Source organism: Pteropus vampyrus, unplaced genomic scaffold (assembly GCF_000151845.1).
Source record: "Pteropus vampyrus isolate Shadow unplaced genomic scaffold, Pvam_2.0 Scaffold11, whole genome shotgun sequence".
Taxonomy (NCBI): Eukaryota; Metazoa; Chordata; class Mammalia; order Chiroptera; family Pteropodidae; genus Pteropus; species Pteropus vampyrus.
In genome coordinates this window covers 2561214-2583618 of record NW_011888792.1, presented here as the reverse complement: position 1 = coordinate 2583618, position 22405 = coordinate 2561214, and the positions used below count along the sequence as shown (strand labels likewise).

At 41.2% G+C, this 22405-nt stretch overlaps 2 protein-coding genes across 7 annotated transcripts in view; one reads left to right on the top strand and one right to left on the bottom strand.

Annotated features, from left to right (window-relative positions):
• Positions 1–14525, bottom strand: part of ATG10 (autophagy related 10) — a 204536-nt gene extending 190011 nt beyond the window's left edge. The window contains exons 1-3 of one of the 6 annotated variants that reach the window (XM_023523071.1): positions 14091–14159; positions 10046–10163; positions 2194–2313 (exon numbers count right to left, since the gene is read on the bottom strand). In XM_023523071.1, the coding sequence (XP_023378839.1) occupies positions 2194–2301 (108 nt within the window). In that variant the 5' untranslated portion in view covers positions 2302–2313; positions 10046–10163; positions 14091–14159. Of the gene's footprint in view, positions 1–2193; positions 2314–10045; positions 10164–14090; positions 14285–14475 lie in introns of those variants that run through there. The other 5 variants (XM_023523067.1, XM_023523083.1, XM_023523072.1 and 2 more) reach the window with 5 other exon arrangements.
• LOC111731214 lies at positions 4929–21865 on the top strand. The gene is made up of 3 exons (XM_023522690.1): positions 4929–5068; positions 16853–17549; positions 21294–21865. Exons 1-3 carry the CDS (start codon positions 4929–4931, stop codon positions 21633–21635), a joined length of 1179 nt encoding a protein of 392 aa, XP_023378458.1. The 3' UTR covers positions 21636–21865.
• The last annotated feature ends 540 nt before the right edge of the window (positions 21866–22405 follow it).

Genomic DNA, 22405 nt, shown 5'->3' with positions numbered 1-22405 from the left:
CTGAGAAAAAGGAACCCTCATACACTGCTGGTGGGACTGAAAATTGGTACAGCCACTATGGAAAACAGTATGGAGGTTCCTCAAAAAACTAAGAATTGATTTACCATATGATCCAGCAATCCCTCTACTGGGTATTTATCCCAAAGACTTGAAAACATATATCTAAAAAGATATTTGCACACCGATGTTCATAGCAGCATTATTCACAGAGGCCAAGACATGGAAGCAACTGAAGTGTCCTATGACAGATAATTGGCTAAAGAAGCTGTGGTACATATATACAATGGAATACTACTCAGCCATAAGAAGAGATGAAATCCTGCCATTTGCGACAACATGGATGGACCTCGAGATAATCATGATAAGTGAAATAAGCCAGACAGAAAAAGTTGAAAATCACATGATATCACTTACATGTGGAATATAAACTTAAAAACCAACAAATGAACAGGACAAACAAACAGAGACTCATGGATATGGACTATAGACTAGTGGTTACCAGAGGATAGGGTGTGGGGGATGAGGGATGTAGAAGTGGTAAAGGGGGTCAAATATAGAGGGGGTAGGGGAAGGGCAAAGTGGGTAGAGGGGATCAAATATATGGTAGCTGAAGAAAACTGGACTTTGGGTGGTAAACACACAATAGAATATACAGATGTCAAATTATAATGTACACCTGAAAATCATATAATTGCATTAACCAATGTTATCCTAATAAACTTAATTTTTAAAAAGTTAAAAAAAAAAGGGGGGGTGAGAAAGCTTTACTCCTTTGATGAATAAACAACCAACATTTTATTTAATCACTATATAACAGAAGCATTAATATTAAAGTCAGGATAAAGACAAAGAACTTTTTTCACTATTACTTAACATTTTTCTAATCAATTCATAAATACAGAGAAATATTACAAAGAAGGCAACAAAAAACTCCTCATTAGCAGATACTTCAGTCTACCTAGAAGACAGGGAATTCACTGAAAAATTATGAAAACTAAAAAGAGAATTCAGTAAGGTGATTGGATAGTTATAAAATTAATATACAAAAATTAGCAGTTCTTTTATATGTCAATGATAATCATAAAAGGAAGAATATGAATAAAAATTCAAATACAATAGCAAATAAAATTATAAAATACTCAGAAAAGAAATTAATACTAGGTGCCAGTAAAATCATGTTATCCTGGAGCAGAAGATGCCCTAAAGACTTATGGCCTGTCCAATCACTAACTTGAGGGAGTGGGGCTGGAATGTACCACAGGAAATTGACTTTACACCTCTGACCCACCCCATGAGCCACCCTGTAAGAGCGCAGTCAGCAGATGACCCAAGAAGAAATTATGGCTTTTCTCCCTAGTGACACTCTAGACCTGATCAAGACCTGCATTTCTTCGGCCTAGTTCTGAATCAAAAGAATCAGCTCAAAACTATTCATGTTTCTCAGAATACATATAGGAAACAGAGCTAATCGGCAAAGAATTGAGATTTACTACTTTTTCAGAAGTAGGATATGATGTCAAGTAGAGAAGACATATTCTCTAAGAAAGAGATCAAGAAACTCTTAAAAAGCTTTTGGCAGAAAACCTTACTAAATATATTTGTGAAAACAAATGGGTACATAGACCTTTTTACTATTATTACTGAATAGAACCAAAAGAGAAAACGTTTTAGAATGTGTTTATATTATTAAAAAATTCCCAAATATGTGGGAACATTAAAGAATTTTTTAAATTTTTTAAAAATTAAAAAAATAATAATAATTGAAAAAAAAATTCCCAATTAACACAGTCCTCAATATTTCAGAATTTGTGATTGCTTGACTATTTAACTGATTTGGTCTCAGGGTTATCTTTTCACTCTCTGGACAAAAATAGTTTCCTATGAAAATTAATAATGTAAACAAATGGTTTGAAGCATCTGTCTATATTCAGATAATTAATATGCTAAGCATGCTTACCTATTAAATTAAAGCAGGCCACCTAAAGACTTTTCTAGATAATACTTCATTAGCCTAACTATAATGAGTATGTATAGTTAAAGTAATAAAACGGACATCTGTTTTAAAACATTCTTCAATTTACGCCGTTTACTAAATCAAGCTAGCTTTCATACATTAGTTTCAATTACTGAGATTTTACATGGCAGAAAAAAAAACACCTCTATTTAATCAGGAAAAAAATTTTCTTTTCTTACCTTTGAAGTTCTCCATTCCCAACCATCGCCTATCTGCTGTGAATGTTTGATGAATTCTGCACAATAACGCTGGAATGTTTTTTCTCCAAAGAACTCATCTCCTTCCATATTAAATGATAACTGCAATATAAAAACTATATTAGCATCAGATGTAGAATGAATACCAAAAGGAATTCTGCTAATTTACTTATTTCTTTAAACAAACCAAAATTTAGAATGTAGAACAGAAAATAACCTTAGAGCCATTCCAAAAAGGTTTCGTTTCCATCTTTCTCATCCTATCCCCATTTTTTAATGAGGAAGAACATATGATCAATATGAAAATCCAAAACCTAGATTTATAACAAACACAAATTGTGGTTTAAAAAAGCTTTATTTGTCCATAAATTTAGTTTCAAGAGCTTAATTTTATCTCACTTCTTCTAAGCTAGTGCTTCCAAACTCCTTAGAACTTCCTTCTCTACTTCCTACTTTAGCTCCTATGAAGTTAGGATGACAGTGATTAGTGGAGCTGAGCTGTTCTTCACACTTTATTAGAGAGTTCAACTCACTAACAAATTACATTCCAAAGTCTGGAAATATTTGTTTTCCAAGGTGCAAGGTTATGATTACCTAATTAGTTACCTATTTTATTGTGTCTACAAATATGACAAATCAAAAAATACCGATATATTTATTATATACGTCTGTCCAAAACATAAAACACTGGTTTATAGAAAGAGAATTTTAGAGCTGGTAGGACACTCAAATTATGTTGTTCAAGCCACTGGATAAGAAAATAGAGACCAAGTGAATTCCCTCATTCTCATCATTAGTGACGAGCATCATCAGGACAATTAGTACTTGTTGCCTGCTTACTTTGTCAAACACTATGCTAGACACTTCACAGTCTCATTTAATCTTCCCATGATCCAAAAGTTGTTATCCTCATTTCTTAAATGAAAAAGAGAAAGTAATCTGCTTAAGAATGTAAATGAGAAAGGATTCAAACTCCAGTTTGGCTTCAAGGTCAATGATTTGTCTATAATAGCAGATTCCCAGTCCAGTGTTCTTTCTGATTATTCAAATTTAGTATGACTTATACAAGAATTTGTTCATTCATCGGACAAATACACATGGAATATCTCCAAAGTGGTATGCACAGGTGAAGGTTAGATATGCAAAAATGAAAAAAATATATAGTCCTTGCCTTATGAAAACTCACTGTAATAAAGGAAGATAAGCAATAAAAATAATTACAGTAGAAATATCTTAACCAATCTCCATTCCACCAACTTTGCTAGATTAATCGAAACAATGTCCATTTCCTCTATAAAATGATTAATATCTAGAGCATTGTGATCATGAAGCACTTCTACTCCACTCAGTTGATATGTTCACAAATCACATTCTTGTATTAAAAGTATACTTTAGTTAAATGCTATACAAATCAAACCAATAAAATATAAGTTAAAAAGACAGAAAACTGTTATTCCTAAGATGCCTTGGAAAGACTTTAAAGGTAAGTCTCCATAAAAAAAACAAACTACTATTGAACCAGGTATGAACAATGCAACTGAAAAAATTGGTTGGGGGGTAAAAAATCATACGAATCTAGAATTCTGCTCTCAGACTGCTTCCAAGTGGCCTAAGTTCTTTCATTTAAACCAAAACTTTCATTTAATCCAAAAATCTAGAGGATGCATTCTGGGTTCAGTTTAACCAAGAATGAACAAAAAATTCTAATCTAATACCCACACTCAAAGTCAATGTCTTGGTCATACATGAAAAAATTAGCAAATGCATGTCTTTATGTGTTTTAAGTTGAAATAAAATGTGTTTCAAGTATGTGTTGTATATTATTGTTTTAACTCCACCTTTAATCCCTTTCTTCAATTAACTGTTCAACTCAATTCTGATAGCATTGGAAAGAGGACTTCTATTTAAAGTCTGTACAATAATGAAGATATGCTCAGATTATAGCAGGCAGAAGAAGAGTCCCTCACACAGGAAGGATGGTGTGGGAGGGTGTGTGTCGTTCAAGAGCTTGGACTGTTTCCATAGGAAATAAAGAATCAGACTTTGGAGCTGAAAAGGTCAGAATAATAAATAGTTAGGGACTCTGTGGAGGATTATCTGAGGGGCACAAGCCTGAAGGCAGGAGGAAGGGTTAGAAGCTGTTACAGTGCTCTGAGTGAGAGGTCATGAGGATTTGAACCCAGGCAATGAAAGAGAACAGAAAGAATACACATCTTAGGTTATGGAGAGAAGTCAAGATTGATTTAAGAGGTCTGAAAGTTTTCTGAGACAAATGGAAGCCATGAGGATGCATATCACTGAGCTAGAATGTATATAGCAGATTCTTAATATGGTTTCTGATGGATCATGAAAGTTTACACTAAATTTTGTAGGTATGTACCTATCTATATTTGGGGAGAGAAAAATTCTATAATTTTCAACAGATTGTTTAAAGGATCTTAACTAAAATAATTAGGAACCTCAATGGAGAGTGAGAACAGCAGCAAGTTGGGAAAGAAATCTTCAGAACACCAGCATTTAAGAAACCTGTAGAGAAAGGGGAGGAACCAAAAAAAGAGCTAGAGAATACAAAGTCAGGCATTAGGAGGAGATCCTAGCAAGGGCAGTGCCACAGAGTCCAGAGATGAAGGTTTCAAGGGAGCAGAAAACAACTAACAAATAACCAATAATGTCAAACAAAAAAGAGAACTCTTAAGAAAACATCCACAGAACTGACAATGAATGAAGCAGTCACTAGCACCTGTGTGAGCAGTTTCAACAGCAGTGGAGAAAAGCTAGGTTGTGGTGGACTAAAGAGAAAACTAAAAGGAAATAGTGAAAATTTTGTAGGCAATTTTTTCAAAAAGCTGGCTGAAAAGTACATACAAATTGATGACAGAAGCAGTACATGGGCTTAAAGGAGGATCTGGTTTTTTCCTAAGAAAGGGAGATATCTGAATATGTTTAAGCTGAAGAAAGAAGGGGGTTGAGATGGAAAGCTGAAAATACCAAAGAGGGAAAGTGACTTTAGGATAAAGCAATATCCTAAAGGGGCTAGAGTAGGTGTGGTCAACAGCACAAAAGGATGGATCTGAATAATACAATAGACACCTTGCCCCTTGTAATGAGAGGAAAGGCATTTGAGGATGAACATTAAATATAAAATTTAAAGTTTTTCAAAGAGGACCCAAAGTTAAGGAAGACAAAGGCTGATGGTCACAAGATTTTTTGATGCAGAAGCAGGCAAGATGGGCTACAGAGTGAGAGGGTAGCGATGAAAGGAAACATTTGAGAAAACTAGTACAGATTTGAAATGCTGGTGAGAGAAATGAGAAGATAGCATTTAAAGATAAGCAAATAGAAGTGAAGGGCCAGCACAGGTTGGAGAGCCTGAATTTGTAATGCAACACTCTACAAAGTGGGATTGCCTTCAGCAGTGCTCAGCTCTCTAAGTGTGGGAACCAGCAGAGAGGACTGCTTGACCATGCGTGCAAAGCTGAAGTTTTGCTGGGTTGATTCAGTGGAAGGACCAGGTGGAAGATGGAAAAAGATTTGCTAGCAAGATTAGCTCAGAGGTCCAGATTAGGTGGGAAAGGAAAAGATGCCAAGAAACAGTTTAAGGGGATGGGCAAATAAGGCAGGGTCAAGGAATATTAAGTATCAAAAGGGCTAAGAATGACTGTAGTGAAGAGGGAAATGAAATAATAGGGAGACTATGAAATTTCAGAACTTGACAAAGTCTCAGCTGGGTCCATGGAAGTGAGTATATAAAGTAGCTTGGAGATGAAGGTCACTGGAGCTCAGGAAGTTTAAATAACTATGAGGCTTATAAGTGTTGTTTTCTACATGGACACTGAAGTCACTTAGGATTACCCTGAAAGCTGGTGGGGGTAGAGAGCTCCTTAAAAAATACGGAAGATCATCTGGGATCTCTCTTTTGTAAATGAAAAGGGGCAAATGGTTTAAAATGGAAATGCACAGAGATGTTAAGAGATACATGGTCAATAATGTAGAGTCCACTGAGATCACTAATAAACCAATACATGTCTTTTTGATGAACCAGAAGGCAGCCTTGGATTCCTTCTCAAGATGGCGCTAAAAGCAGCCACTACCAGTGGACAGGGACAGCATGTGAGAAAAAAACCTACCCTGCCACATGTGACAGAGCTGAACTCCATGAGCCTCAAAGGAGCAGCAATATTTACATGAAGCTGGAGAAGCAGTAATCTAAAAATTGGCTCTGGGGAAGTGTGGGCTACCAGCAATCTCCATACCCTGAGATTCAGGGTGAAAGAAAATGCAGCTTCCATTCAAAGGGTTTCAGTATTTTTTTTGAAGCCAAGTTTCCTTTAAAAATAGTTGGTAGAAGCACTGATCTGTAGAGAAGTTAACATCATGAGAGATATAAGTATGGAAACTAATCATACAATACCCACTTGCCACTTCCCCACCCTGGATAATAACAACAACAACAATAAAACTTGTGGTTAGGGAACTGTTAACTCAGGATTTCCCATCTCTTTTGACCATAGGATTCTTTTTCCTGGGAACAGTTTTTAACCACTTACTCCACAGAATGTATGTAGTAAAGGAAATAATGCGTTAAGGCTTTAGTAAGTTTGTTTACTATGGATGTGTACTCCCAAGATCACAATGGAAAATCTGAGAAGGTAGGGGAACAGTGAGAGAATAGGTTTGGGAAGAGAAAGCACCAAGTACAGGAATATAATAAGGAATATAATAAGGGCTCAAAAGGGGTTTGAAAGTAGGAGTGAACTAATCAGCTTTGCATTCTGGCTTCCAGTGTAGACTACTGGTCTTGCCTTGCTGGATGAACACCAGTTAAAACACTCTTAAATTAATTTGGGAGAGACATAATGGTGCTAAACAGAGCCAAAGATTTGCAGTAGGGCAGAGGAGGGAGGGATTCAAAAGACTTTTTGATAATATACTCATAGGGACGGGTGAGAGAGAAGATTCAAGAAAGATTCTCAGCTTTTGGCCTTAGGTGGTGATACACTTCCTGAAACAGGGATTCCTGGAGGAAGAGTGGGTTTAAAGAATGACATGGGTTTAGGTTAGCCACACTGAGTTTGAGCTTTAAATACCTGTGGAATACCCAAGTGATGATATCTAGCAGGCATTTTGACATGGATCTGGAACGCAGAAGGAAAGAAACTCTGGGGTGGAAATACTGACTGTAATCCAATAATACAAAGATAAGAGAACTCATTCAATCACTTGGGGAGTGGATACAGAACTAGAATAGAAGAATGATATGCAGCAGTCAGAGAAATAGTTTGTCCAACTATATGATGACCCTGACATATACTGGGAGATATTCAATCAAAGAAAAACTGAATTTAATTTATAAAGAGTACTTATATATTTTGGAATATTTTATAAATTCCAAACAAACACTTACTTAATAACAAAATTGAACTGAGTAAAAACACTCCATTCTCTAAGCCCTCCAGTTACTGGAGGTTTACTGAACTATTCAAAATGTTAGTTGAAACATAAAATTTCACTCAATAGCCATAGTTTATCTAATTAACAACACTGTGCCACTAGCAAGATGACTGAACATCAAAGCTCTAATTGATATTTGGTTGAATACTTTTAAAATTATCTAAGGACTGGGCTTTGCTGAAGGATGTTACATACAATAACACAAACACTTAGGGCTTGATTACAAAATTAGGAACTATACTATATTAAAATGATATCCATCTCAATTCAAATCATCATAATGTGCCGTAATGAATTATCACTGAATTATTCTCTTTGCTCAAGTAAGAATATTTCAACTCATTAAAAATGAAAATATGACAATCAGCATTTTCACATGTACTTTTCAAGTTGTAACACTCTCTAATACTCTACCAAGTTCATAAACTAGTAGAGGCAAAAATTAGAATCTTAGAACTTCCTATTATGAGATGGCTAAAATTATGGTCAAGAATGGAAATAACAACCACCGCATCTTATTAAGCAATAAGGCAAGAATAATCCTTATTTCACAAATGAAAAACCATAGATGTGAACTGCCTATGTTTCCAGATTTAAGCTATTTTAAATTCAGACTAGAGGTAACAACAGAATATAGGTGAACTCTCAGTAAGAAGACAAATTCTAATTCTCATCTCAACCTAAACAATGAACCTCTCATTTCTTATTATAAGTAAAAGTTAGAAATGAGTCAGTGCTCTTTCATGTCATAAAGTATAAGCTGTTAATCTATTTTGCTTGAGTCTCACTCTTGCTGCACAGCTGTTTGATTTTTTTTTTTTTTTAAGCTCAAACAACCAAAACCTTTTTTTAACTGCTTCAGCAGAGGCTACAGATTGGAACAGTAGAATAATTTTTTCCCTCACCAAGGCAGTCTTTCTAAACTATAAGTTAGCCCCTAAGACTAGACAGTCTGAAGAAGTTTATTCTGTTGCTATTAAATACATCTTTTCAAAAAAGCAGCCCCAGTGAATTCTAACACCATGTGTAATCATTGTTCAAATGACCCTTTTTAATTAAAAACAATATTTTTCACTATCATTCTCCACATTTTTCATGTTCTAATGTGTGGAGAACTGATACTTTTTTTTTGGTCAGAGACATTTCTTTTGATGAATCTATAAATCAGTGTTTATCAGAGTCATAATTAGACTAAAATACTTTGAGAAATATAACTAAATTTCCCTAAAACTTAAAATCATTTATAAAAATGTGATTATCATAGAACACTCTATACATACATTTAAACATTAAAGATCATTTTTAAGTAATAAAAGTAACCAACTTCCTTTGTACTTGTTCCTCCCTGCCACAATTCCACATTATTATAACTTTAGATTTAGACTCTTTCCTTAAAAAAAAAAAAAATGCAATTACCAGCTAGACAGGTAAACTCGACCCATTACCTTTATGGGAATTTGGCTTGAATTCATTTAATCCATTAATCACTTACTTACCTAGCAGGGTCCTTCAGTAAGTGGTCCTCAAATTTTAGGGAGCAAAAGAAGCACCCAGGGTACAAATTTAAATGTGGAATCCTAGGCCCAGGCCAGAAAGATTACCTGATTCTGAAGACTCCTAAATAGGCATTCATAATTAGCAGCAGAAATACTTTTGAGGAAGAATCATGCTAGAAAACTATGACAAAACATGGATCATTCTGAGGTGGTTAGTGAAAGGCCTGGATTTTAGGGCACTTGGCAGCTTGGGTGGGGCACAGCAGGCATGGCCCAGGTAATTCGACAAAGAGGGAGGCAGCAAAAGAGAGAAAGTCTCTTCAGTCATGACTGCAGCTGAATAGTAGGCTCAGAGCTACCTTCCTGCCTTCCAACTTAAACACATATCCCAAATCAAAGTTTAAACGGGATGCAACATTGTACCTGGACTGGAATTGAGGGATCTTTGTGGGCAGCAAGAACTCCAGTTAGAGAGAAGGTAAGAAGGCATCTCACTCTCCCCCATTTTATATTTTCTTCAGAAAAAAAGATCCCGAGCTGCCCGCCCCACCCCGCTGCTGGCCTCCACTGCCCATTGGTAATTCTCTTTCAAGGCAGTTATCTTTCAATAATATAATGTTCCAGGCTAGAAGTGGACCTTGAAGCCAAGTGGAGAATGCATGCTGTGATGTAGTCAGCAATAAGGAGCTGTGGAAACAGGATGAGCCTCAGAATAGTACCGTTTCACCACTACATCTCCTCTCCATCCCCAAAAACGATGATTTCAAATCACACAAAAATGATCCCCTCATTATAGACACGAGAGCGAAAGATTAAACAGTAGGAAAGGAAGAAACTTTCCAGAGTACAGAAAAGATATAGTCATAAATTTGTTTGAACAAGTCAACCTGATCTCCAACCTGACACTGACAGCAAGAGTCCTCTTGGATCTAGGTGTAGTGAAGGGGATGAAGGGAGCTTGTGCACTCCAATCAGGTCGACACCATCCCTACACAAGTCCTTCTTCTGTCAAAATAGGAAAACAAAAACTATCAATAACAATACGGAGTCAATAAGAAGCTCTTGCACCATAAAAAAGAGGAGCACCACCATAAAGAGGAAGCGAGAAAGCTTGTTTCTGAAGTGGGCTTACACTGGGAATCAGGAGAAAAACTTAGAAATTATCTAATGTTCCCAACTGGGAAAAAAAAAAGAAAGAAAAAAGAAAAACCCAGCTTCTAAAAGCAAGAGATATTCAACAAATAAGAAGGTAAAGAACATGATCAATACTATATCAGAAATTACAGACTCACTGCTAGTCTAAATATAGATACAGCTGTTTTTAAAATATACTACTAAGTACCATTATTTTGAGTGAAAAAGAAATCAGCAGTTGGACATTTTTGTAATGGAAGTGAAATTCTCTAAATTTTCTTTATGCAAAATCTTTATTGAAGACTAGATTAATGTGCCTTCTTATTTCCACAAGCTTTTCATTCATTCACTCAGCACCTACAATATCTTAGCACTGAGCACTTGCTGTGTGTCCTTACAGGAAGGAATGTGAAAATTTCCTGGGGAAATCAGAGACAACTCCAAAGAGGGGAGTCTTGAAGATCTGAATTCCATTCTTGAAGAACTGAATTTTGAAATCTGCATCAAGGCCTACCAAGTGGAGAAAAAGGCATGCGAAAAAGTTGGAAGAGCTCCTTCAAGACAAGGCCTGAAAAGAGGGTGCTAGGTTTAAAAAAAAAAAAAATGGCAGTAGAAAGAGCACAGGTTGGGTAAAGTATGGCAGATGAGGTCCAATGGTTCCCAGTATCTGGAGGGACCAGTTTCAAAGGGAGTGTTTAGAAATGCTGGGTTAACCCAAAAGGAAGGGGTTGTAGTTTGTTATTGCGGTTTAGTGTGGTATAATTAGCATCTTACATGTATGAGATGGTCCCATAAAAATACCAATTAGCCCCCTCTGAAAAACGTTGTGAAGTAGGTTGGGGCTTAACATTTGGAGAACTTAACCCTCAGGTTTCTTAGCATATCTTTGAAATCTGCTATCACAATCTGCATTTCACTCACTAAATATTTACTTCCAAGAAACTAAGTTTTTCCTGAGCAAATGTTGTGTTGCTTTCTTCCCTTCGACCACCATAAAGCTCAGAACTTAGCTGGGGTCCACCTTTAAGAACTGTATAAATTTTCGTAGTGTATATTTCAGTATAATACACTCCAATCTCATCTACTAAAGCTTCATACATTCATGACCCTGATTTATCTTTATTTTGTATGCTATTCTATTATATATAGTCTATAAGCTACTTTGAGAACTAAATAGGGTATAAATTTAAAAATATAAGCAACAGAAATGGAAAACAGAAAGAAAACTAGAACCATCCTTGGGGGAACTTAAAGAGACTTTTTAAAAAAGTGAATGGTCTTTGCCTTCAAAAGTTTGTAACTAAATTTGTAAGAAAAGATTCAAAGTGAAAAGAACATCAGAGAATAGAAGACAGTAAAAAACAAGTGATAAATTGTATAACCACTCTTTAAAGAATTAGTATGGATCAGAATAATTATAATAGCATGTATTGGGCTCTTACTGGGTCAAGAATTGTATTAGCTTGTTAAATCCTCACAGCAATCCTATGAGATAGTTTACTATGATTTTTTCCATTTTACAGATGAGAAAATTGGGACAGTGAGGTCAAGTAATTTGTCCAAAGTAGCACAGCTGTTAAATGTGGCCATTTGACCTAAGGCAGTCTAGAATCAGAGCCTGTGCCCCAGAAGAGTTACATTTCAGATAATCCTTGAATTATATGGGAATACTGAAAGGCAGAGATATAATACAAAAAAGGATGAAGAGGATGGGGTGGGCTTGAGAATGGGCAGTGAACCTAGGAACAGGTTGAAATGAGGCAGAGTAGAGAAGTAGTGTCTGGGAGTATAGATTAAGAATACAAGAAAATGGGGAGGGGAGGAGGAGTTTATAAATAGTCTTAAAGCTTGAAAGAGATTCCATTTAAGCAGTGGGCACAAGAAACTACTGTAGGTTCCTGAAGCAAAAGAGATGAGCTTTCTCCACAAGCTATTACATAACAGTGATAGGAAATAACCCTAACTTCAAAGCTAAATTTATTATTAGTAAGTACTCTTCTTGGGTCCTATAAATCTGTGAGAACAAGCACTTCAAGGCCTGAAGTGCCAAGTACATTAATGGACCCTCTGGTTCTACAGTTTAGCAACTTCTCCCTAATCTGGATGCTTTTGGGTCGGGCTTATTCTCCATTCCCATACAATTGTTTTATACCCAGTCTGCTTGGCTGAAGACATTTGTTTCCAAGGAATAATCACCAAATAACCTTTATGGTGCTTTGTTGTTGTTATGGCTCCTTAACTATGTGTGTGATTCAAACACTGCCTCTAAAGGCCCAAAACACATCTCTAGGCTTCAAAGATATAAATAATCAAATCAAGCCCAGTCTTAAGAAATCTACTTATATAAACTTTATCCTACTTATTTTCCCTTAAGGCATTGCTTATCTTTCTCTGAAATTTATAGGCATTAGAAACTGCTACCAACTTATAATTTGTCACGAAACATTATGCCCAACTTGATTGCCTCATCATGTAGGGAAATCTCAGTTAATCTTATCCTAAATAACCCAGGAAGGGAAGTGGGGAGGGGAGAAGAAGGGGAGGGAAAATAATCTTCTAACATTCTATATCCAAATGAATCCAGTTTAGAATGGACTGTTTCCACTAGCTTCCTCCATTAAAATATCAGTAACAACAATTCTTAAACCTTGTAATTGCAACACTTTAATTTGAATTTCTCAATACTCAATATTTCTTTGGTCGTTTTCATTTTGTAAATGTTTCCTCTTGTCCATATTTGACTCTTCAGAAGCCAGAAGGAAAGATTCTACTTGGCGTGCCATGGCGTAGTAGAGTATTACACAGGGCCTATATTTCCCATCCTGAAAAGTACAAACTTAAGTTTTTGCCACTAGAGTGGAGGCCATTGTCAAATTGTAATTTTTAAAAACTTAGAAACATGATTCATACAAAGTGAACCTGTGGCAAAGATTTATTGAACACACAATGAAGGAGCAAGCTAAATAGTAAAAATTATAAAAATCTTGGAAATAGGACAATAAAACCACAATCTCCAGGGGTAGTTTTTCTCCCAGTCAGAAGAAAATCTGCCTCTCAATTAGACAAAAAAATGTAACTGCACAGCCTGGGCCCTAATCAATAATATATAAAGCAAAAGTATCGATAATTAATTCATCCTCAGGTGGACTTGTTATACAAGGCTCCATTTTGACTTTGAAAAGACATAGCTATCCTTTTTGCCTTTCCTGAAATGTTTTTCTCTCATAATAAACGTTTCCATAAATCAGTTAACTATTCCTGTATCTCACCTCCTACCCTTCGGGATTCCGGTTACTATGAGTACATAGGTTACCTGGGAGGGGAAAAAATGGTTATATTAGGTTATTCCTCCTGGTAGTGAATCTGAAACCCCTTCAAGTTGAGTGGGACAGGGCCATTGAAATCGCCAGTAATTTAATATTCACTGTTTCAAGGTTACACGGATAAAGACTTGCTATCCCTGTGCAGGCTTTCAACACATGGCAGTAACTACCTACATCGAAAGTGAGGTCTCGGTCGTGGCCCAGGAGTGCGCGTGGCAGAGCCAGACCCCCGGGGGAGGAGGGACACGGCCCCCTCCACTCTAACCCCGACCACCGCAGCTGGTCGCCCGGAGCTGCGGCTCCGGCGCGACAGCCGGGACCAGGCCTGCGATTCACGGTTAGCGCCCCTTTACCCGGCCTTTTGTTCAAGGCTGGGCTGCTTCCCGCCCACCCGCAGCCGCCCTTCCTCCCCGTCCCAGGAGGGGAGCGAGGGCCGTGCGCGAAACAGGGCCGGCAAAGGCTGTGGAGTACTCACCCCGCTCCGCTTGGCCCCTGACCCCGCAGCCCAGCCCGGCGGGGGCGGGGCGACGGGGCTGGGGGAAGGGAGCCGGGGAGAGGTCCCCAGCGCGGGGCGAGCTACCGCCCCGCCCGCGCCCCCAGGGAGGAGAGGGACGGGCTCCTGGAGGCCACCCGGGCAACGGCGCCGGAGTGGAGCCAGCGCACCGACGCCCACCGCGGGAGGAGCCCGGCCCCGCCCTCGGCCGCCGCCGCGGGCAACCGAGTCGGAGCATGCGCACTGCGACTCCCGCGCCCCGTGGGGCCTGGCTTGCGCAAGCGGCTGACGCCTAGTGCCCAGTTTCTGGAGAGGGTGTGACCTCCTTGCTGCGAGCGAACTCAGCTGCCAAGTCCCCGCCCCTCACCTTACAGGCGGGCCCCGGGAACCAAAGGGTGTTGGTAACCGCTGCTCAGCACAAAGGCAGCCCTCAGAAGGAGGGAGGCGCGGGGAGGGAGCCGAAACCTAGGGGGAGGGGGTGCTAGCGGTTTCAAGGGCCTATGCACACTCCTCCAACAAATAGCAAAATATCTGGAAAATAAAAGTGACCAATGGAGAAAGGGTAGAGCTAGAACAGGGCTGAGCTATGCAGTGCCTCTAGCATCTCTGTAAGAGGTTAGAGAACCACGCTGGCTAACACACGCACACTGCAAAATTGTAAACACAATTAAGCACAAGCACGATCCCTCTTTAAAACTAAAGGGCCAAACTAAAGGACCCAATAGAGGTTAGGAATTTGGAAATTGATAATAGTACCATCTGTGACACATATCTCAGAAGAAAATCTAGCAACAGAATTAAACCTAGGGAAACGGTGAGATAAAGAAAAGGCTAGAGAAAGATGTGGGAATATTAAAAGCGATTGAATTGAAATATGGAAAATGCAACAGCAGACATCTGAGGGAAAACTAGCATCTGCTCCTTTTAACACAACAATTAAATTTGTGTGAAAAGAAAAGGGTAAGCACAGGCAGAGAAGTGAAAGGAAAACCTGCCTTCAAATGTACGAGGCATGTTTTGATCTTATACGAGTTATGTAAAAGCCACCACTGGAGAAAGCTAGAAGATGAGTGTAAGGAACTCTAACGTACTATTTTTGCAATTTCCTGTGAGTCTATAATTATTCCAAAATAAAGTCTTAAAAAGGGACAATACTAATCAGTGGTGACCAGGGGAAAGGGCTGACTAAAACGAAGCTTGAGGGAATTTGAGGGGGAAACGGAACTGTTCTATATCTTAATTGTGTTAGTGATTACACCACTGTTTTTTTTTTTTTTTACCAAAGCTCATAAAAGGGATAGGTTTTCCTGAATGTAAAATAGTTCAAAACCTTTTTTTAAAAATGCTATTAGTAAAGATGAATTTCCTATCATGTTGCAGCAGCTATGGATATAGACATTTTGCTATAAATATGGAAATAAAAATTGTGTTCCATGACTATAATTCTATATCACATTCTTTAGCTTAGAGTGTTAAGGATGTGGTTCTGGGCAAAGATATGCTAACATCCAACTTCTGCTTCTGTAATCTGCTTGCTTGTTTGATGTTAACTAGGGTGTGGTTAATCTGTTTACTTGTTTGATGTTAAACCAGGGTGTGGTTCTAGGCTTTATGCGCTGCCTCTTTTGAGAGCTCAGGGCTGATCTCCTCTAACCCTGCGTGGTAGAGAGTCAGTTGCCGGCTGGCTAATAAAGGCTCATAATTCATCTCAATTGGCTCCATGGGTCTTAGAATTGATCACGCCATAACATTTGGAGGCCCCAGCGAGATCCTCCCCAGAGAGAGAAGGGGAGTTTTCTGAGTCTCACAACCCTGGTCGCTCCGGGCAGGGCATGACCGCGTCCAGGGGGCGGCCGCCGAGAGACGTTCCTCAGCCCTGGACGTCGGTCGGCCCTAGATCAGCGAGATCGGTGGACAAACATTTCTGAATATTGGACACGAGCTTTCTGATCCGGTCTCACCGGTGAGTTAGTCTAAGAGTCCTCTTAGACCTGTTTCCGTCTGTGGGCCCTAAGAACTAGTGGAAGGCTGGACGCAGTACAACTTCCCTAGTACTCAGGTCTGAGACGTCAGACTCTGACCCAGTACCTGTTTCGGTTTCGGTTTCTGATACGCTAGCGTTTTGTGTTACCTGTAGTCTGTTTTGTCTGTCTGTATTGTGTATGTTTGTCCGGACCTGTCGAATGTACTGTTACCCTCCTATTGCCTTGGTCCTCATAAGTTTACTTACTTTGGTTTCCGTCAAGTTTATCTCATTGTCTGATCGTTCTGGTCTCTGAATGTCTCTTGTGATTTTTCTTGTTATTCTTTTTAGTTCATTAATTCTTCTTTATGCAGGGTTTCTTGCTGCTACAGCACCGCCCAAGTGGCTACCTAGTCACCGAGTGGACCTTGTCTAACATTCTTATCCTTCACAGGACTTTTATTCTCATTCACGTCCATCCTCGTCGCTATGGGACAGGCTTCTTCTAAGCCCACTCCCTTGGTGCCTTGTGGACAATTTTAAGGATTTCAGGCGACAGGCCCGAGGTTATGGGTCAACAGTCACTCGGTTCGATCTCCAGAGGCTCTGCCAAGTAGACTGGCCGGCCTTCGGAGTTGGATGGCCATCTGAGGGTTCCTTTGATTTGCAGACGGCCTTCAGAGTCAGAAGTGTTGTTTATGGGAATCTTGGTCACCCTGATCAGGCTCCATATATCAACATGTGGGTCGATATCGTTTCTGATGCCCCCAAGTACTTGAAGGGCTGCCGCTGTGGTCAAGAGCCAAGGAGCACTCCGGCACCTCAGAAATCCCTTGAACCTGTTCTACGGGCACCTCTGGAGGATCCGGAGATCCTCAATTCCCCTCCCTATTGCTCTCCTGGTAACCCCTTTAGGCCTCCTGATTCTCGGGAGGCAGCCCCTCTTCGGAGCCCACCACACGCTCGGATGGGGGCTGTCTACTACCCTCCACAGGATCCTGACCCCCATCCCTGATTCGTCGCAACCTGCAGCTGTCCTGGCGCCTCTCCGAAAGATAGCCCCACCTGGGGGAGACACCCAGACCTCTTTCATGGTGTATGTCCCCTTTTCAACTAGTGATCTGTATAATTGGAAATCGCAAACTCCAGCCTTCTCAGAAAAATCCCAAGGCTTGACCTCCCTTTTAGAATCCATCTTTTCCACCCACCAACCCACGTGGGATGATTGCCAGCAGCTTTTACAGGTTTTGTTCACTACAGAGGAGAAGGAACACATTCTAAGGGAAGCTGCAAGAGGGGTCTCGGACCCCACTGGGCAGCTCACCACTGACCCCGCATGGGTACAACTTGTATTTCCCAGCACCCGACCGGACTGGAATCCCAACACAGATCAAGGTAAGGAGGCTCTCCTGAGGTATCGCCAGTTGTTACTCCAAGGCCTCTGGGCAGCGGCTCGCCGACCAGTCAATTTATCCAAGGTAAGTGAGGTTATTCAGACTAAAGATGAGTCAGTCACCTGCAGCATTTTTAGAAGGGTTACTAGAATCTTATAGACTGTATACTCCCATTGACCCGGAGGACCCAAATAATCGGTGAGCCATTAATCTAGCCTTTGTTACTCAGTAGGCCCCAGATATCAGAAAGAAATTACAAAAACTAGAAGGGTTTGAGGGAGAGAACTTATCTAAGCTTCTCGAGATTGCCCAGAAGGTGTTCAACAACAGGGATGATGTCTAGAAGGTTATGTTTGTTGGACAGGCTAAGTCACAGGGCCCACCCGGCCGGGACCGAGGCGAGGGCCAAGCCGACGCCCCGAGAGAAAGGCGGACCGGGGCCGGAATAACTTAGAGAAGGACCAATGTGCATACTGTAAGAAGAAAGGACATTGGAAGAACGTGTGCCCCGAAAAGGGCCAGGGCCCAGGGCAAAAGTCCCCACTCATTATGTTGGAGGATGCAGAATGAGGAGGTCAGGGCTCCTACATTATGAGCCCCCAGGAGCCCAGGGTAACATTGCAAGTCGGGGGCCAACCTGTAAATTTTTTAGTGGATACAGAGGTTACTTACTCAGTTTTGCAGAATACCCAAGGCCCCCTATCTAAAGAAAAGACTTTACTACAAGGAGCCACAGGACAAGGGAAATCTTACCCTTGGACCCAGGCCAGAATTTCCGACCTAGGAAAAGGGACCATCACTCATTCGTTCCTGGTTATGCCTGAATGCCCGTACCCCTTGCTGGGGAGAGACTTACTACAAAAATTACGGGCCACCATCTCTTTTAAGGAAGGACACACTGAACTAACTCTGGGGGCCACTCCATCTGCAATAATGCTCACCTGCCCCTCTCTGAAGAATACCTTTAATTGGAGGAGCCTGTTTTTGATCCTTCCCCTAATGCATCACTGTTAAAAGAACTTCAGTGCAGGATCCCTTGGATGTGGGCTGAGACTAACCCACCCGGATTGGTAGCCCATCAGTCTCCTATTGTGATCTTACTGAGTTCTGCCGAGCCCATCAGCATAAGGCAGTACCCCATCAGTCAGAAGGCTAAATCTGGTATAGCAGTGCATATTTGGAAGCTCCTGAACGAAGGGATCTTAGTCCCCTGTCATTCGCCTTGGAATACCCCACTGCTTCCAGTTCAGAAACCGGGTACCCAAGACTACAGGCCAGTACAGGACCTCAGAGAAGTAAATAAGCGGGTTGAGACCATACATCCCACTGTTCCCAACCTGTACACCCTCCTGAGCCAACTGCCGCCTAGGCACCAGGTGTACACCATCCTTGATTTAAAGGACGCTTTCTTCACTCTCCCCCTAGCAAAGGTGAGTCAACCAATATTTGCATTTGAATGGGAGGACCCTGATAGACTGTATTTGGAACAATTGACTTGGACTAGACTGCCATAGGGATTTAAAACTCCCCCACATTGTTTGACGAGGCCCTGAGGCGGGACCTCGTTGACTTAAGTCAGAGACATCCAGAGACTGTTCTTCTACAATATGTGGATGATTTACTCTTAGCCGCTACGACAGATGTAGAATGTAAGCGGGCCACTGAAGATTTATTACAAGAATTGGAGGCTAAGGGATACCGGGTGTCCGCTAAGAAAGCTCAACTCTGCACCTCCCAGGCAATGTATTTAGGGTATGAGCTGCAAGGAGACCACCGGACTCTGTCATCAAGCAGAATTGAGGCCATTTAAAAAATACCCCAACCCACCACTAAGCGGCAGGTCTGAGAGTTTCTCGGAGCCGTAGGCTACTGTAGGCTCTGGATTCCAAGGTTTGCAGAGTGAGCCAAGCCCCTGTATACCAGCACTGGGGGAAAGTCTGAGGACTTGAGCTGGGGAAAAGAAGAAAAAGAGGCTTTCGAAGCCCTAAAAACAGCCTTGACTACAGCCCCTGCTTTGGCTCTGCCTGCTTTAGACAAGCCATTCCAACTCTTTGTGACTGAGACTAGAGGCATAACAAAGGGGGTCCTCACCCAGACTCTAGGACCATGGAAGAGACCCGTTGCATACCTCTCCAAAAGACTGGACTGTGTTGCAGTAGGGTGGCCTAATTGCTTGCAGGCCATTGCAGCCACGGCCATCCTCACCAAAAAAGCACTGAAGTTGACTTTAGGGCAGACTATCCAGATTATAGCCCCCCATGCGGTGGGAACCATGCTCCGCAGCCCCCCTGATCGTTAGATTTCAAATGCACGGATCACTCAATACCAGGTTCTTCTTAACCCCCCACAAGTACAATTCTTGAAAACTTCTGTTCTTAACCCAGCCACCCTTTTGCCTGATGATGACCCTCAACAGCCATTACATGATTGTCTTGAGCTTTTGGATAACATCACCTGCCTCAGGCCAGACCTGACTGACGTCCGGTGGCCACAACCGGATGCCACACTATACACCGATGGAAGCAGCTTCATCGCAGAGGGAGTCAGGTATGCTGGGGCGGCAGTAGTTACCGGAGGGACTGTCATCTGGGCTCAGGCCCTGAGCCACAGAACATCAGCTCCGCGAGTCGAACCCATCGCTGTGACCCAAGCGCTCCAATGGGGTAAGGAGAAGACAGTTAACATCTATAACAGACAGCAGGTATGCCTTTGCTACTGCACATATTCATGGGGCACTCTATAAAGAGAGGATTACTCACCTCAGGGGGGAAGGAAATCAGGAACAGAGAAGAGATCCTAACTCTCCTGGAAGCCATCTGGCTGCCTAAGAAAGTAGCTATCATACACTGTCCAGGTCACCAGAGAACTGAGCCTGAGGTAGCCTGGGAAATGCCTTTGCCGACTGAATCGCAAAGGAAGCCGCCCCAAAACCAGTGGGGCCTATTGACATTCTTCCAGTTCTGCCCTCCATAATGCTCTCAAACTCACCCGTCTATACCCCGAGGGAACTTGAATTATGCAGTAAGCTAAAGGGGGTAAGAAGGACCCACTGGGTGGATTCACCTCCAGGATGGACGCACCCTAGTACCCGGTGCCCTAGGTCGAGAACTAGTCTCACTAGTCCATCAGAGCACCCACCTAGGAGGGACAAAGTTAATTGAACTTTTGAAAAGAGACTATTATATCCCAGGGCCATACAAAACTGCCAAAGAGGTAACAACAAGATGTCATATTTGCGCCCAAGTTAACCCTGGGCCTCCTATGGAAGTACAAATTGGATCAAGACTCAGGGGCCAAGCCCCGGGAGAACATTGGAAATTAGACTTTACAGAAGTAATCCCTGGAACTTTTGGATTTAAGTCTCTACTCATGTTCATCGACACCTGCTCAGGATGGACTGAAGCCTTCGCGACTAAGAGAGAAACTGCTCAGGTAGTAGCTAAGAAATTAGTATCAGAAATAGTACCCCGATTCGCCTTGCCATTAACACTGGGGTCTGACAATGGTCCGGCATTCATCGCCAAAACAAGTCAAACCTTAGCCAAAATGTTAGGTATTAATTGGGAACTACACTGTATATATAGAACTCAGAGTTCAGGCCAGGTAGAAAGAATGAACAGGACATTAAAAAAAACTTTAACCAAGTTTAAACTTGAAACTGGCGAGAACTAGGTGAGCCTCCTCCCCTTTGCCCTTCTTAGGGTGAGATATACCCCTTACCTCCAAGGCCTCACCCCATATGAAATCACGTTTGGGAGACCGCCACCTCTCCTACCCAAGATAGAGGCAGAAAAGGCCACTGAAATTCACAATTTCTCACTACTTAAGACCTTACAGGCACTACACTTGGCAAGAAAAGATATTCGACACTTAGTCTCCGCCACCCGGGAGACCCCTGGACAGTCACTTAAACCTCATAGCCACAGTCCTGATGACTGGATTTGGGTAAAGAAGGTACAGCCTGCTTCTCTTGAGCACTGCTGGGACGGACCTTTCCCTGTCATCCTCACAACACCCACCGCGGTCAAGGTAGATGGACGCCGTCATTGGATTCACCATACCAGGATCAAGGCTGCACATCCACCACAGACATCAGAACAATGGACCCTGCGTCAGACAGAGGACTCACTAAAGATAAGACTATCAAGGGTCCAGTCTGGACCATCTTAATTCTCTCCGTCCTAAAGTAAGGTGGTCTTTGTATGACTTTTAGGTGAAACCTGACAGAATAGGAGAGGATTAGACCTACTCTTAACCCACATATGTCAAAAAAGGGTGCAGGCAGTGAAACTCATGCTTCTCAGAACTGAGTACCCACTGCTCCAGGTTGAGGAATCAATGATTTGAATTCTAAAAAAACCAGTGGGGAATGTTGAGGGTATGTTTCGGGGCAAAGATATGCTAACAGCCAACTTCTGCTTCTGTAATCTGCTTGCTTGTTTGATGTTAACTAGGGTGTGGTTAATCTGTTTACTTGTTTGATGTTAAACCAGGGTGTGGTTCTAGGCTTTATGCGCTGCCTCTTTTGAGAGCTCAGGGCTGATCTCCTCTAACCCTGCGTGGTAGAGAGTCAGTTGCCGGCCGGCTAATAAAGGCTCATAATTCATCTCAATTGGCTCCGTGGGTCTTAGAATTGATCGCGCCACAACAAGAGCTTGTCTAATTTGATGATTCTAATTCAGAGACATTTTTGTTGCCAAACTTAACATATTTTTATGTGTTAAAAAGAAACAAAGGACCCAAAAGGGACTCACTTTTGCTAAGCCCACCAAGACTTAATATCTAACCTAACTGCAGTTTCAGTCTCTCCCAGGAGTGGAATTTTAAATCAATCAGTCTGGAATTTCCTGGTCAGCATTAGTGATGTAATCTGCCTGATAAAACACCCTACCTTCCCTTAAGGGAAGGTAACCTTGCTAAAATAATCCACTCTTTTAACT